The 15828-nt window shown below is 45.7% G+C and overlaps 4 protein-coding genes across 4 annotated transcripts; 2 read left to right on the forward strand and 2 right to left on the reverse strand.

Annotated features, from left to right (window-relative positions):
• The first annotated feature begins 738 nt into the window (after positions 1-738).
• Positions 739-8232, forward strand: LOC108086835 (myb-like protein AA). Its single transcript, XM_017183882.2, is given in 7 exon segments — positions 739-868; positions 936-1449; positions 5411-5674; positions 5737-5845; positions 6127-6264; positions 6335-6504; positions 6507-8232. Coding segments are annotated over 6 exon segments (1866 nt in total). The 5' UTR covers positions 739-868; positions 936-1349; the 3' UTR covers positions 7592-8232.
• Positions 8233-8284: 52 nt separating this feature from the next.
• On the forward strand, positions 8285-8861 carry LOC122320718. The gene is made up of 2 exons (XM_043208913.1): positions 8285-8312; positions 8434-8861. Exons 1-2 carry the CDS (start codon positions 8285-8287, stop codon positions 8859-8861), a joined length of 456 nt encoding a protein of 151 aa, XP_043064848.1.
• A 2563-nt stretch (positions 8862-11424) lies between these two features.
• Positions 11425-12270, reverse strand: LOC108086809. The gene has a single exon (XM_017183848.1). The coding sequence runs from the start codon at positions 12154-12156 to the stop codon at positions 11857-11859; it is 300 nt and encodes a 99-aa protein (XP_017039337.1). The 5' UTR covers positions 12157-12270; the 3' UTR covers positions 11425-11856.
• A 296-nt stretch (positions 12271-12566) lies between these two features.
• LOC108086808 lies at positions 12567-15381 on the reverse strand. Its single transcript, XM_017183847.1, has 6 exons — positions 15199-15381; positions 14107-14223; positions 13773-14049; positions 13558-13715; positions 13400-13489; positions 12567-13283 (listed from the first exon to the last, which is right to left on the reverse strand). Exons 1-6 carry the CDS (start codon positions 15379-15381, stop codon positions 12567-12569), a joined length of 1542 nt encoding a protein of 513 aa, XP_017039336.1.
• Between the last annotated feature and the right edge of the window lie 447 nt (positions 15382-15828).

Below are 15828 nucleotides of genomic sequence, written 5' to 3' on the forward strand. Positions count from 1 at the left end.
AGTTATCTTGCTGAAACTTTACCCCAGTATATAAGTCGGAGCGGGCCGGATCGGGCGGCCATATCGGATAGCTCCCATACAAGAGAATGAAAAAAAAAATTATCATGCCTTTGTTTTTGATCAGATCGACTTGATTTCTTCTTCAGATGGTGTTTTTTAGCTACTATCGAATTTCGAATTAAATGTTATTGAAATCGGATAACTATATTATATACATATATAAGTAATGGAAACAATGGAAACGTTGTTGTTTTCAATTCCACAAGCATGATTTTTAAAATATGGAGTTTTTTAATAACTCTTGAATCAAGAAAAACAACTTCATAAAAATCTGACAACTTATCAGAAAGCTGCTGTAGGAAAGATTGAAAAAACTATATAGAATTAACGGAAATATAATGATAACATTTTTGTCTTTAATCAGAAAAGCATGATTTTTGGAAACTGTTTAAGGTTGAGTTTTTCAATTCGGTGATGGTTGATTTTTTTACCCATATTCTAGCCAGATTTTTTCTAGATTTCAGATTTCGAACCCAATTTTCAAAAGACATACATATTCATAATTTATTTATTTTAAAATTTATGTTAACCTATTTCCGATTTTCCATTTCCTATTTGCAAGTATCAAATTAAAAGCTGTGTTTTTTTTGCAAATAAAGAGCAAACAAATATTGCCGCTCATATCGATTGGCCACTAGTTTGTTACCGCAGCCCTGGATTCTAGCAAACTCCCCACAGTCACGCACACCACACAAACGCAGCATAACGCGTCGTTCGACGTCGGTGTTTGTGTCTACGTCACGTCGGTTTAAATTATGATTTAGCTCCCCGCAACTGCGAAGGCATCTCAATTGAAGCACATAATGCTGTGAGTATACTAAATAATGCCCTAGTTTGAATCCCAGTTTACAAGTTACGCCCCCAATATGTTGCAGCCCTCAATTGCATAACAGCACTTGCGCATGAGTATGTGTGTGTGGGGAAACGCCAGAGAACCGAAACACACCACACGGAGCAGAAGCGAGTGGAAAGGCGACGAGAATATCCAAGTACAACAGATTTAAGGAGAAAAATCATATTTTTCGGTCAAAAACCGTCGCCATGTCCGGCTGATAACTATCGATAGCGACCGACTATCGCAGAACCAAACAGTATTCGCCAGAACAACTTCACTCAACCGCTGAAAGTCACCACAGAAACTGCAGCCCTGGAAGATGGCCTCTTTGGCGCACTGCTGACTGGCCACACCGAACAGCCCCGATTTAGTTGCTGTTTTTTTTACATAACTCGCCACATTCGCTCGCCTCGGAATCCGTGACACTTATATTTATATGAGAATATAGTATATTATGGCCGTTTTCCTGATCAACGTCTGCAAGTACAATGGCTGCGGCATCACATTTCCGAGCTTGAGCGATCTGATTTCCCACATCGAGGACACCCACATAGGTGAGATTCGGATCTCTAGAGTCGTAAACGGCCAATATCGCTATCATTTGACCGTCGCGTGATGTTCTCGGTGTGTTTTGTTTATTCTATTTATTTACTCGCCGACGGCGGCATAAATAAACCACTGAAAGCGGGGCAAAGGTGTGTGAGTGCGTGCGTACGTGTGTGGTGAATTTAAATGTTGTTTCTACAACGTGAATTGCAGTTTGCATTTAGAGTTTATTGCATTTTTAATGGCAAAATCGATGTTGGAAGTCGCCTACCTGTGCTTGTCTCACGCACACGGATGCACTGCACACCGTATGCGGTACACACACGCCCAGTTTCCAGGCGCGTACAGCATTCTGCGATCGGTGTTTGCCTGGAAGGTGCGGGTGCGAGCGAGAGAGCGATACAAGCAAAACAAAGGCAAAAAAGCCGGTGATCCATTCAATACCCGTGTTGTTTGTATGTGTCGTGTATGTGTGCGTTTGGAAGGCCAGCACAGCATCTTGTTATTGTTGTTTTTGTAGTGGAACCGGCGAGTTGAGCGCCCTTTTTTTGACCTGTCCGCATGGCTTGGCTTGGGTTTTCTGACAAGTGTATATGTATTTGTTTCCAAAGCAGGTGTATCCGTATCCGGTAATAGGAGTATTCCCCACTTTCCACTCCGCCCACACGCACAATCGATACTTTCCCGTCCACGTGACTCCTGAGACCTTCCAATTAATCATTTCCAGGGTGTGTGGACTTTTACCGGCTGAGGCTGAAATAAACAATTTCTAATTTTAGTGTTTGCTAGGGGCGGGGTTTTCGAGGGGGAAAATCAATAGTGCTAGGCTTAGTGTGGCCATATTACGTGAGCAGGGGGCTGGGGTGGTTTAACCGTTAAGGGGCTCTGTTTGTTCCCAACATGCCCTGCGTCTTACACCGTAAAAATTTCTTTAATGTCGATTTAAAAATTTGGGATCTTAAGATGCTCTATTAGCTGCCAAATAGCAATCAGGACATAATTATATTTCTGGTAAACTGCCAATAGAACTGCCTTCTCAAACTTCCAGTTTGTTTAGCAGTGTTCTTTACAATGGTTTCAAAGTATTGTTTAGTGATATCAGGTCCGTACAATTTATTTCAGTGTATGTACAGGCTTTCTCTCACAACACACACTCGTTAGAATAGAGGGGTTGGAAGAAGAAAGCAGAGGGGTTGCTCAGCTGACTCGCCTACAGTTACGTCGGCAGCTGTTTTGTTGTTGCCAGTGCTGCGTGATAACGGTCAACACACACACAAGCCACACTTACATGCATAAAATGGCTGCCCGGGCAGGCTTTTCCACCTAGCCACCCCCCTTTCGGTGTCCCCGGGCATTACATAAAGCCGAGGCTTTGAGCATACGCCCACTTGGCAACTGCCACCCCAAAATGCCGAGGCCCAGATATCAAACACCCCCGAAAAGCCCCATAAAACCCGCATCTCCACCGCTTCCATTGCGTATCCATTACGTGAGCGAGCTGTGCTGGGGCTTATAAATGCCCATCATTTCATTATCTCGAAGGACATTCGATGCGTGGGTTCCTCCGGCTGGCGCTGGATGGAATAACTGGATGGATGTGCCTGTTATCAGGACTCGCTGGGCGTTGTCGTTCCGTTTCGTTTCGATTCGATTCGCTTCGGTTGTCAGGGCAACGCAAAAAGCGTGCGAGACCTTCAGGTTTGTCCTTTTCACAGTTGCCAGGCACCTGTTGTGTCCCGAAAAAAATGCCCGGGATTATTTATGTGTGTGTTTGCGGCACGCTTGTCTCCACTGCACCCGGGCTTCGATAACATCTGCGAAACGCGATATCCCGCAGTCAACCCACTGAGTAAATTGGTGTGCACCTGCCGCAGATAAAGATTGATGACAATGAAAGGTACAAATAAGGGCTCTGTATTTCGCCATTTTTTGGGCAATACCTTTCTTGACTAGTTATATCCCTGTTCTAGTTTATAAAACCTGGCAGTCAGCCTTACTTAGAGAGTTTTTTTTTTTTTTAATCACATGGTTTACTATGCAGTTTATACTTGAGCTATAGTTCAGAGGGGATTAACCAGATTGCTTCGGACGCTATTAGCTAGTTATTTACATTTTTAATTTCAGTGTCTTTTGAAGGTTATTCAATGGGCAGAGGGTTGAGACAACGACCCCTGCTGCACTTGCAATGCCAACAAAATTTCGCGACGGTCGATGACTACGTTTATCAAATTTCAAACGAATGCTATTGGAAAGTTTTCGAGACAGCTGCCGAAATAAAAACAACCCAAAACCACATGTTCAAGCGAAAAACATTTGTTATCTTTTTAAAAATTCTGCAACAAGTGCATGAGTCACCGCCAAGTGCAAAAGAGAGAGGGATCTGCGTTATTTTGTTTCTGAAATACGAAAAACGTATGATATGCGACGCGTATACAGATGGGGCTCTGTCTGTATATAGAGCTAGCTGGTATTCGTTCAAAAGTTGTTTGTAAAATACCCGATTTGATAAACACACCAACACACAAAGTGTCACCTACAGAGAACTCGTGAATGTCTGGGGTTATCAACAACAAAACAATAATAAGTAAAAAAACCCGAACTGGGTGAACTGATTTGACCGTTGACAAATGACGGTGTGTTCTCAAGAGGATGAGGGGGCGTGGCCCCGTCGATTTCGTCAGCTAAAAACTATGGTTGCAGTTTTAGGTTGCGATTGCTTTGCTCAAGGCAAATAAGTAATTGAAATGTTACCCAAAGTACGTGGAATTATTACGCACATATGTGTGGTGTGTCCGTATGTGTCATCATCGATCGATTGCCGGCACGTAGACATCACCGCAATCGTTGCCGCGAATGTTTTTAATCGTATTTCGTCCTGATAAGCGGCTAAAAGCGCGATGGGTGAAAGCATATGTTTCGCATAATAGCCAATTTGCGGCATATGTTTTCCGATTTCAGCCTTGGCAACTAAAGTGCAGCCTTATCAATCTGGTGTCGCGTGGGTGGTTGTGGGGGTAAATGCAATGCCTACCGCTTTCTAACAGATCTTAAGTTAATAGCAAATTGTTTCTTGGGATTCCCCTTCTTCGGATTCACCCCCAGATATTTGTATCTCATGAATAGGAGAGTTGCAATGTTAATACTATTGCATGATCATTTTTTCTCGTGCTACGTAATACGCTTGTAAGATCCACAACTGATCGATGGATGTTATTTAATGGCTTAGCAGCTGCTTGTTAACTGCTGCTGCAATCGTGTGACAAACGCACAGGGTGCCCAGCACCCAGTACCCAGTATCACAGATGATGAATGGCGTGGCTGACACAGTTACGCACCAAAGTGATTTAATTGGGAAATAAAGCAAGTGCTTGTGGAGGTTAGGTCGCTCGCACACATGCCTCGAAAAGTAAATAAAGACGCAAAAGGGGAGCGAACGGGAGGCGGGCACCTGTTATTATGCACTCGCTGATTAAGCAAGCTTTGGGCTTATGCTTGTTCTGGCGATAAGATAATGTCCCCACGCTGGGTAGCCGAAGCCATGTGCTCCTCCTGGTACTGCGTAGTCCCCTTCGAAGCCCCCTATATTACCTCCCTCGAAAATGCGTCAGCAGGCGCACTAAATTCGTCGCCATGCCACCCCGTACGTGCACTCTCGCTATTTACTTATTTCGACATTTAATAATAAATTGCCCGGGCTGTGGGTCTTCTGAATGTCTGTGAACTTGTTCCAGAGCAAACACAGCGGTTGTCGACGAATTTCGGATGCAGGTTTCTGTTTTGGGTGCCCGCATTCCGGTTGGGATTCAGATCCCGTCTCGAAAGGGAATTTTAATTAGCTTATCCCGTTCTGGTAAGTCTCTAGCAGGGTCCGTACTTGTTTCCAGCTTTCTTCAGAATATTATTATACTCTTGTTATAATGGTTAAATGTCATACTCGTAAATTAACAAGTCGCAAATCCCGAATTCCAGACTATGACCCCAAGGTGGTGGAACAGAAGGAGCAGGCCCAGCCTGCCTGCCTGCCCCTGAGCTACGTCCTGCGCTTCATCACCGAGGAGAACCGCAAGGAGGCGGGCTCGTACCTCGCCAGCAACACCACCGCCCCACCGACGACCAACAGCGGATCCAATTCCGCTGGCCATGGCAACGGCAATGTGGAGCTCAAGCGGAAGCTGGCCATTAAGCACCACAGCTACAGTATGTCCTCGTCCAACCGCAGCACGACGCCCACAGGTAAGTAATATTGGCACCCAGCTATTGAAGCAAAGCTAACTTCCGATTCTGCAACCTTTCAGGCAGCGAAATGGACGAGGACGAAATGGTGGTAACGGAGTCGGAGGATAGCAACGACTCCTGGACCACCGAGGAGTTCAGTTCCGAGTTCATAATGCGCTACGGCAGCAGGTACGTTTGTATTTCTCTACTCTGCTCATAAATAAACATGTAGTTACTGCAAAATGTAATTATAATTTGATGACATTGAACTTATATTACGACGTAGTTGACGGCTATAGTGAATAGTTTACTTGAGAGACGCTGTACAAAAAGTAGACGAAACGTATAGTTTTCTGTATGGTTTTTAAGGCAAAATGGGTCATTAAAAATCTATGTGACTATGTGACCAAGGGAAATAGTTAAATTGCTGCATTGCTTTCCATTAATTTACCCCTGATTTATTTAAATAGGCACTCCGGCGGCGGAAACAACGGTACGCCCGGCAATGAAAAACCCTTCGCCTGTCCTGTTCCGGGTTGCAAAAAGCGCTACAAAAACGTCAACGGCATCAAGTACCATTCAAAGAATGGCCACAAGAAGGACGGAAGGTAAACACCAACCCCTCATCTGAGCTTGGTATCAGGGGGCTGATCTATGTTCTATGTTCCTGTTCCACAGGGTTCGCAAGGGCTACAAGTGCCACTGCGGCAAGAGCTACAAGACGGCCCAGGGCCTGAAAAACCACGCTCTGCACACCCACAACTCGCAGCCGGATAGCGTGCTCAATGCCCAGCTGGCCATAGGCGACGGCGTCACAGCGACTGCCGCTCCGGTGGGCAGCAGCAACACCCCTCCAACCCGAACCCGCCGCCCATCATTCAGCGCAGCAACTCGCCCTCGCAGTCGCTGGGCTCCCTGAGTCCGTCGAGCATCAGCAACATGTCGAGCAGCGCCAGCAGTTGCCACGGAGGCAGCAGCAGTCTGTCCAACGGGAACAACAACGGCAACAGTGGCAGCGCCACCGGCAGCACTGCCATTCTCACTGGCAACGGGAACGTCCTGCAGCAGCTGAGCGCCGGGAACGTGGTCACCCTGACCAACCTCCCCACGCAGCAGCAACAACAGCAGCAGCCGCAGCAGCAGCCACTCCACCAGAGCACTGCAACAGGTAACAGCAACAACAATTTAATGCGCAGCACACTCGGTTTAGTATCCATTAAAGCCAACAACACGCCGACAGCCAAGTCGGTTAGCAATCTAATGGCTGCCAATGCCACAGCCAGCAAGATACTTAAGCTGGCCACCAATGTGGCCAATGGTGGCTCCACCATGGACATTGTGCAGCAGCAACAGCAGCAGCACAACAAGACTGCAGCCAGTGGCCAGACCGTGCTTAATGGCAGCAAACCACTGCCCAACTTGGTCAACCTGGGCATTCTCACGCCGGCCACTTCACCCACCAAGAACACACAGACGCTGACCTTCACCACCACAAACGGAAGCACTCAGCAGCAGCAGGCGCTGGTGGCCTCGTTGGCCAAGAAGACCAACATACTGTTGCTGCAGGAGCCGAGTCAGTTGTTGCAGCAGGTGCAACAGCAGCAGCAGCAACAGCAGCAGCACCAGCAGCAGCAGCAGCAGGTGCAACAGCAGCAGCAGTGTCATGTGTTGCCCATCAGTCCAACAAGCAGCATCAGCGGAAACAGCAGCAAGAGCAGCTCTCCCACGCCACAACAACAGCAGCAACAGCTGGTGAAGAAGGGCAAGTTGGAGCTGCTGGAAGCCATGGACACGGACGAGGGCCAGAGCGATGCCATTTCCGAGAGCGTGGCTGCGGCAATCGCCAGCATCACGGACTGCAAGGAGGACATGGGAGGAGCCACCGTGGCAGGCATTGAAGTTGTAGGCGCTGGCGCCGTCAACGAAGAGACGTAGCCTATACTCAAGCAGCTGTTGATGCACCGAAAACTGACGCTGGAAACACCCAAGGCACCGAATTGACCAGCTCCTCCGTATACGAAAGACATTCTTGACCTGCAGAATGCCAATCTTGGGGGGCAGACCCACTCACTCACCAAAACAACCATTTGGAATAATTTTGTAGACTGCTTTTAGGTTAGAGACCAGCAACTTAAGTTGTGTTTTAGTTTAGCCTCCGTTTGTATCATATAACAACCGAAAACAACCCACAAATCGCATTGTTTGTGCAATATTTAATTTTTTTATGATCTGAAGAGAGTATTTTAAAAATCTTTATTTGTATGTATGATTATCGTGCTTGTATTAAACTATTTACGACTGCTGATCTCCTCTTAATTTAATTAGGCTATAAAAACCACCTCCACACAGACGATGCGCGAGCAACAACTGTAATAAACACGCAGCAAAAAGCAAATTTCAAATTCATTTCCAAATTCACTTTAATTATTGTTAGCACTACCACCTAAAACTTATTTAATCTCGGACTTAGCTTTAGTGACTACACGTATTCGACTAAAACCAAGTATTATTTATGTGTTAAGCTCTAGCAAATTGAATTTTATTATACGATATATACACACAAAACAGCACCCACACATCTACTCGGATAATTTAAAGTCTGCTCATTAGATTAAGGCGACCTCCAAAATGTGCAATACTTTTCATTTATGCCTAAGTTCGAACTATTTTAAACTCTCTGTCAAATTTGGCTTACTTAGTTTCGTTTTTCGTTTTTTGTTTTGATTTTATTTTATGTTTTTCGTTACTTCTTTTCCTTTTCTCTCTACTTATTGCAGAAACCTCTTACTCCTGCTCAAACAACAGCAACCTCAGCAATCCGAACAGCAACCACAGCATCGGCGATTCCAGCAAGCCGCAGACGACGGTGCAACCCGCCGTAAGCAAGAGGTCCACAGCAATCGCTCCGGCCAAAAGCACGATCACCGGAAACTCCCTGCCCATGCACATCTCGCCCAACTTCATCGAGCACAAGTACTCGGGGCTCGCCATGAATGAGAAGTTCTTCCTGAATCTGAGGGCGGGCAAAGCCGTGTCCAGCTCCTCGGGAGGCGACGGAGTGACTTCGACCCTGGGACACCAATCGGAAGTGGCTATTTCCGGATCAGGAGGAGGCGGGGGCCTGCGAGCGGTTGCTGTGGGCCAAATGTGCGCGCTCCAAAACGAGCACATACACCAAAATCTGTACAAGAAAACGATCAACTGACCTGGTCAGATCAGATCGGATTAGAGGATCCAGAGTTGCGGAAACGCTGGGCGCCGCTGAAATCAAGAGAGTTGGCTGTGATGAAGTAGTAACTAACTGACTAACAAAACCGGACGAGAGGCGGAGCAAGAGGATTCGTCAATAAGGCAGAGATGAGAAAAGGATGCACCAATAAGAGGAGCAGGGATTGAGGAGGAGGAGGAGCTGGGCGTCGCCCTAAAATCCGTAGAGAAGTTTTCCAAGACAAGGCAACAAGAATAAAGAATTTCCATTGGCTTCCAAACGTACTACAAAATGCAAAAAAAAAAAACAAACGAATTCCATGCATTTCGCAATAATGAAAAATCACCCACAAAACAAAAAAACAAAAAAAAATAATTTAAACTAATCTCAACCCTCTTAGCAGGAAATTCTTATACGTACAAAAATGTACACATATTTGGCCTGCTTAGAAAATCTTCTCTGAAACAGCTTTAGATAATTCTAAAATTAAAAAGAAAAGGAAACAAAACAAAAATTCGAAAAAAAGAATTATTAACACACACCACAAAATTTTAGTAAATACCTTGAAGATCATTCTTCAACTAGTCATTATTGTAGTTAAATTAAATTTTTGATTTTACACGCATACAAACCAGAACTTTCAAATCGACTTGTTGGGGGAACTCCCGAGCCCTCTATTTATAATTTAAGAAACTTCCCCTGTACAATTTCAATGAAATTTTATTCTGGGGGGTTCTCCTAGGCAGTCGAATAAATCATTTTTAATTCAAAAAACAAACATTTTCTAAAAGAGGAAAAAAAGATAGAAATAGCACAGAACATTTAAAAACGTTTTCGTGCAAACATTTTGAATTAGGAAAATTTAGGGTCGCGAACTTGCCAACGCAACTTGGAGCGAGCCGATTGAAAAACTGGAGAAGCAGAAATTGATAAATGTCGAATATTTCAAACATAAACTAGTTAGCTACAAATTTAGCGGAAGCCAGGAGGCGATTCCTCTTAGAAGCCACAATAACTCTACAGTAGTTATAGTATTATAATTATAAATTACGCTATTATTTATACAACAGAGCCTACATCTGTAGCTGTGTGAGTGTGTGTCCGTGCATGTATTGTAATTGTTTATTTATAGTGTTCGAACGTCCCTAAGTGTAAAGTCCCCTAAAACAAATACAAAATATACGATATGAATACGAAAATATATTTGTGCATACTCTCGACGATTGTATTTCATTGCATGCATCTAAATTCGATCGAACTTCCTATCCTAGCAGAATCGGGTTCCTTAAGCATTCAAACAGAACAAAAACAAATGAAATTTTTAACATACGCTATTTACATCAAGTATACCTACATCAATTAAGTCAGCCGCCAAAACAAAGCAAAGAGAACTTTTTCAGATCGCATTTCGCAGACGCCCAGCGTCTTAAAAATTAATCACAACTTAACTAAATAGTTCAGCGTCCCTAATAGATATAACACCTAGCTATCGATGCATACTTACATCTAATAACAATATCTTTAAGACCTCACGCTTAAGCGACTACCAACGGATCGCCCTAGTTTAGCCAAACAACTTTTATATAGACGGAAGGAAAATAGTCTTCGGTCCATCGAAGCCACATCGAGTCTTCAGGCAGGACATTTTCGGTAGATATACTATAAACAATGTCAACGCCGCCCGATACTCGCATTCAAACTTTCAAACGGATAATGAACTCAAAACCCTCTAATGAAAACAATAAATTGAGTATGTCATCTTATATAAGACTGCTGTTATGTTCGTAAATATATTTAATATATGTATGTAAAATTAACGTAAAACAAAACCACACACAAAAAAAACTAATAAAACGGAAATAACTTTAAAATAAAAATCACAAAATCCAGAAAATAAATAAACATCTTAATGAATAGTTAACGTATTCGTACTCTACCTACATACTATGTACTATATAATGTATTGTAACTGTAATTTACTAATATCGTAATAATACGTAGAGAATTAACTGAAATCTTAACATAAACCATCGACATTCACATCCACACGACCCCAAAAAGTCCCAATCAAATTTCGAGCAGAGAACTCGATAGGGAAACATTATCATCCACGACAAAAAAATGTAGTAAAATATTCTCTTTTTGCTTTATGTGATCTATTAAATACTACATATACATATGTATAATAAAAATGTCCTTCAAAAAAAGCTCAAGTAAAACAACCGACTTTTTATCGTGATGTATTTGGGGTGGGGGTTGTACTTAGGTTAAAAGTATTACCTACCTTCTTCCAATAATTGGTATTGGTAAAGAAAATACAGGTAAATATCATAACTATTGATATGTATTGTTTAGTACGTATATTTATTGCTCAATTGATTGGTTTGTATTTACATGGTATTTATATGCTACACATATTCAAAAATCAAATCGAAATCTTGTATCTCTGTTTCCATTTTTCGACAGAGTACTCAAAGTCGTATATAAAATTGAACTTATACGAAAGATTCAAGAGTAAACAGATCCAATTTATTACTTATAAGTTATTTTTAAAACTAACTAAATCTGCTTAGCTGGTTTTCAGATAATCTCGCCCTTTGAGTCTTACTTGTTTTTTTACTATTCCATCTGATCTAATCAAAACTTTGGTCATCTTACCAGACGCAGCAAGTTGGCAAAGTTTAAATTGAGCAAGAGAGCGGGACTCGGGTTGCAGTGTACATTTCTGTAAATGTGGAATTTAAACTATTACTAAGTTTAGTATCTCTGGGAAGAAACTCCAATAGCAACCTGCCGAGAGCTTTCCCAAGTCTGTTTTGGATCATTTGAACTGTTTAATTCACTCTGCGGGGCCTTGGCATCGATTAATTTCTGAGCAGATGGCTGGGAGCACACAAACTACGAGCCTGTGCCGGAAGAAGCGGTGATCCGATGAGGATATATCCCTAATAAATCCTTAACAATCCAGATATCAGACATCGGACATCTGGCTTTAGGCCGACTCGCTGGCCCCGTACAGCAGATTGTCCAACTTCAACTTGTTGATCTTGTCGCCTCGGGCTCCGTGTCCTGGTCGTCCCCAGAACGTCTCGAAGGTGTCGAAGTGCTGGTTGCACAGATCCCGGTCCAACTGCTTGGAAACGGAGACGGATCGGCGATTCTGGGATATTTGGACGTTCAAGTCGTGCAGGTAGCGCATGTCGGCGGCCGTTTGAATCCTGGTGGTCGATTCCACGGTTGGTCGGTTGGTGGGCAACATGTTGTTTATATTTTGATTCAATTTTATCATCATTCATTCATTTTGGTTTTTCAGAGCGATTTTCAGTTCGATTTTGCACGGGGATACATAGAAGATTGGTATTATGATTTTGGTTTTGCTGTTGCAGTTTGTTTTTGATATTGTTTTTGGTTTTGGTTTGGTGAGATTGGTATTTGGTTTTGGTTTGCTCTTTTGGTTGCTATACTTTCACTTGTATTACAATGGATATTTTCTTGCTGGATGAAGTGGGGTATAGAGAAACCATTAAAAAGGCAAGATTATTGGGAATAAGAAGCGAGAGGGGCAAGCGGATTTTCGATTTCGATATCTAGCGCAGAGCAAGCAAATGAGAAACGGGGAGGGGGCAATGACTATGAATGCTGAATGCTGAATGCTGGAAGGGACTTGGGATCGAGGGACTGGGGGACTGGGGGACACGGCCTTCAGGCCTGGCGAATGTGCAGGGTGAGCCGCTTGAGGCAGCAGCCCGTGGCCAAGGCCGTGGGGCAATCGCAGCTGCAGCACTGCAGCTTGCAGCTCAGATTCTTGGGCAGCCGCTTCATGTGGCTGATGTTCTTGATGATGCTGTTGATGCACTTGATCTTGGTGGAGGTCTGCAGACAGTTCTTTGGTGGATGCTTGTGCTTGGATGCGTACCTATCGTGCGACGGCGTCCTCTTGGTCACGTCCGTGCTGGACAGGCTGATGGGTCGGTGCATGCCGCGCCTCCTGGCCAGCAGCGGCACCAGCTCCACCCCGCCGCCCTCGCCGTAGCCGGCCCCGTTCCCCCCGGTGGTGCTGGCCTCCGGGGTGGCGGTGCTGGTGCTCCCGGGACACGGACCCCTCGCGGCCATCCGGGGGCAGAGCTTCACGGGCTTCCCCCCGCAGTCCTGCGGCCTCAGCTGGTGCAGGATCTTCCCGGGCGGCGGTCCCGGCGGAGCAGGACCTGGACACTTCTTCCCGGGCGGAATGGGCTGCGACAGCGGCGACGGCTTCGGCGGACTGTTGTTCATGGCGGGACAGTTGCAGGTGCACATCTCGCAGCAGCGCTGCGGCTTCGGGTTCTTTCCTGGCCGCGACTTGCGGAAGGTGTTCTTCTCCGCCGGAGTCACCGGGTTGTCCTGGTCCAACTCCTTCAGCATCTCCTTGTTGGTCCAGCCCTGAAAGGGTATTTCAGTTTAAGTTTAAGTAAAGAAAAATATGCATCTAAAATTTGATATCAGGAACGAGAATTCAAAGGAAATCTTTGATATTTTAGAATACATGGATAACCCACCAGTGACTTCATGAAGGTGTTGCCCACTTCCTTGGGACTCCGCCAGGGCTTTCCGCCCGGACCCGCCTTGCCCCACGGCTCCTTGCAGGGCTAAAAGAAGCACAAATGATCGGGATTAGTTGAAATGTGCTCGGGGCAGCGCAATAAGTGCCGCTCACCGGCTTTTCCAGCTTGGCCTGCAGGCGCTTCTTCTGCGTGGCGAGCTTCTCCTGCAGCGGACACCGCTGCTCGCTCTCGCTGACCACGATCTTGTCGAGGAGCGGCTTGCCCTTGCAGGGCGGCGAGGGCTTGTACCGCAGCTCAATGTCCACGTGGCCTTTATTGCGAAACGACATTGAGGGGTGCTCTTTTAGCTGGATGTGCAGACTCTCACCGTTGGCGTTCTTGGCCACGTTCACGCCCACGCCCGCCCCGGGCTTGCTGGGGATCTCCCGCTCGCAGATGGTCACCGTGCTGCTCCTGGGGCCGCTCTCCTGCAGGTGGTGGATGGAGTGGGCGTGACCCAGCCGCCCACCCGGGGGCGGGGCGGGCGGCGCGTGGTGGTGGTGGTGGTGGTAGGCGGCCAGCGGGTTGTTGTGGCACTTCTTCTGCATCGAGAAGAAGTCGTTGTAGCGGCACGGCTGCAGGAGATTCATCCGGTGGGCGGTGGTCTGTGGATTACGAGGGGTTTTGGTGCATCCTGATTTAGCTGGGGAGCGAGTTCTTACCACAGTGGGCGTGGAGTGGAGCCCGACGGCTGTGATGTCCTTGCGACGCACCTCCACGTTGGGAGCTCCACCACCGGGTCTTCCCCAAGGACAGTGTTGGTGGAACAGATCGTAGTACTGGATCAGAAATACATATAATTACAGCTAATCAAGCATCTAGTATCTTGAGGAGATGTTGAGCCACTGAAAACTATCTTTATACTATTTATTATTCAGAACTTCTTCCATAAAACCTTTGCACCAAGGAATATCGGTATTCAATCCCTGCTCGACTAGACAGAGACTGCCGCAGGGTGATTACAACATGGAGTTATGTCTTATCGATTCGGTGGCAGCCTATTTAAGGTCCCAGACTGCCTCAACCCACCTCGTCGTGCCACTCTCCGCGAAGTGTGGAGTTCTTTGTTTACGGAAATTGGCAAGCCCCTTGAACGCCCCTTCTGGCCCTCGAATGTTGTTTGTAGGTTGTTGTTATAGTTGCAGCGCGCAGCGATTTGCATTTCACTGATTTTTTTCACCCACATTTCGGTTGGCGCTTTCACACAGCTGCAGACTGTGATAGGTAGCCAAATAGTCAGCCAGGATTCCAGTCACGCAAGGACTTGCCTATAGCAGTAGCTAGGCTTTTGGCCGACAGAGGTGATTTGATTACCGAGTCGAAATTGTCAAAGGGTTTGTTGAACTAAATCCATGAAAACCAAACGGATGTGTTACATGTTGCTTGGGAAAGGTCTTTGAACTTAGCAGAAGTTTCTGATGTGGCGTGGGTGAAGGTTCGAGATGTTTTTTGATTGTCATAGGTTCTTTCCTGGAAAGTTTTACACTCTTGACTTGTGAAAAGTACTAGCGCCTAGGGAATTGATTTTAGAGCTGTTGTTTTCAATATATGTAAGTTATTTAAGGTGGAGAGAAGTAAGCGAATTATTTGTGAAGACTAACTGTTTATATTATATAAAACTTTTCCAAAAAGAAACACCATCTTTGAATCACGTAGGAAGCGGAAATAAATAAATATAGCACCTACAATCAAACGTTTTCAACCTATCAAGCTAATCTCTCCAGTTAAAATCACGCATACGCACTGTTACCCACCTCCTGCTTGTCCTTCTCTTTGCGCGCACACTCCTCCGCCTTCCTGCGCCGCCACATCCGCAGACTCTCCTCCGCGTTCTTGCGTTCCACAAGACGCTTCTTCTCGTCGCACCACATCAGGGGGTGCTGGATGTGGTCGTGGCAGAAGGTGCCACCCATGCCCATCTCATCGCTGGTGGTCATGGCTGTATCTCGAATACCTCTTCCGGAACACTGGAGATCCTGGGAGCTGGGAAACGGAAGTAGCGCTGCGTTCGGCAAGCGCCGCGTTACTGAATTGGTCTCGTGTCCTGGCCAAACCGTTTAACCGCCGAATTGGCTGCCAGGATCCGTGCCAGGCACTAAGGGGCCACGGATGATGGGTCGGTTGTCTAGGCAGCACGCCCGACTATTTATAGCCTAGGTTAAGGCGCACTCGGGCGACCGTCTGTCCTTGAAGGCGAGTCGAAGGATATCGGAAGCTCAGCTAATTTGGTTTGGCTATTTAAATATTTTGCCAGTTAGACTCGCTGCTTGCTTGCTCCACTTTGCTGGTCTGCCCGGACATAAAACATACTTGCTTTATATTGCCGAGAAAACTGTGCCACGGCTGCCTTTACTTAACCCGATTCGTGATGCTTTGTTTTAATA

Source organism: Drosophila ficusphila, unplaced genomic scaffold (assembly GCF_018152265.1).
Source record: "Drosophila ficusphila isolate 14025-0441.05 unplaced genomic scaffold, ASM1815226v1 contig_791, whole genome shotgun sequence".
NCBI classification, from domain to species: domain Eukaryota; kingdom Metazoa; phylum Arthropoda; class Insecta; order Diptera; family Drosophilidae; genus Drosophila; species Drosophila ficusphila.

Excerpts from the sequence above, each read along its gene's own strand:
- LOC122320718 (XM_043208913.1), top strand. The coding sequence starts at position 8,285 with ATGTGCAATACTTTTCATTTATGCCTAA. Across the intron at positions 8,313-8,433 it reads TACTTTTCATTTATGCCTAA|AAACCTCTTACTCCTGCTCA; the intron begins GTTCGAACTATT and ends TACTTATTGCAG.
- LOC108086809 (XM_017183848.1), bottom strand. The coding sequence starts at position 12,156 with ATGATGATAAAATTGAATCAAAATATAAACAACATGTTGCCCACCAAC.
- LOC108086808 (XM_017183847.1), bottom strand. The coding sequence starts at position 15,381 with ATGACCACCAGCGATGAGATGGGCATGGGTGGCACCTTCTGCCACGAC. Across the intron at positions 14,224-15,198 it reads AAGAGAAGGACAAGCAGGAG|TACTACGATCTGTTCCACCA; the intron begins GTGGGTAACAGT and ends TTTCTGATCCAG. Across the intron at positions 14,050-14,106 it reads TCCACTCCACGCCCACTGTG|ACCACCGCCCACCGGATGAA; the intron begins GTAAGAACTCGC and ends CGTAATCCACAG.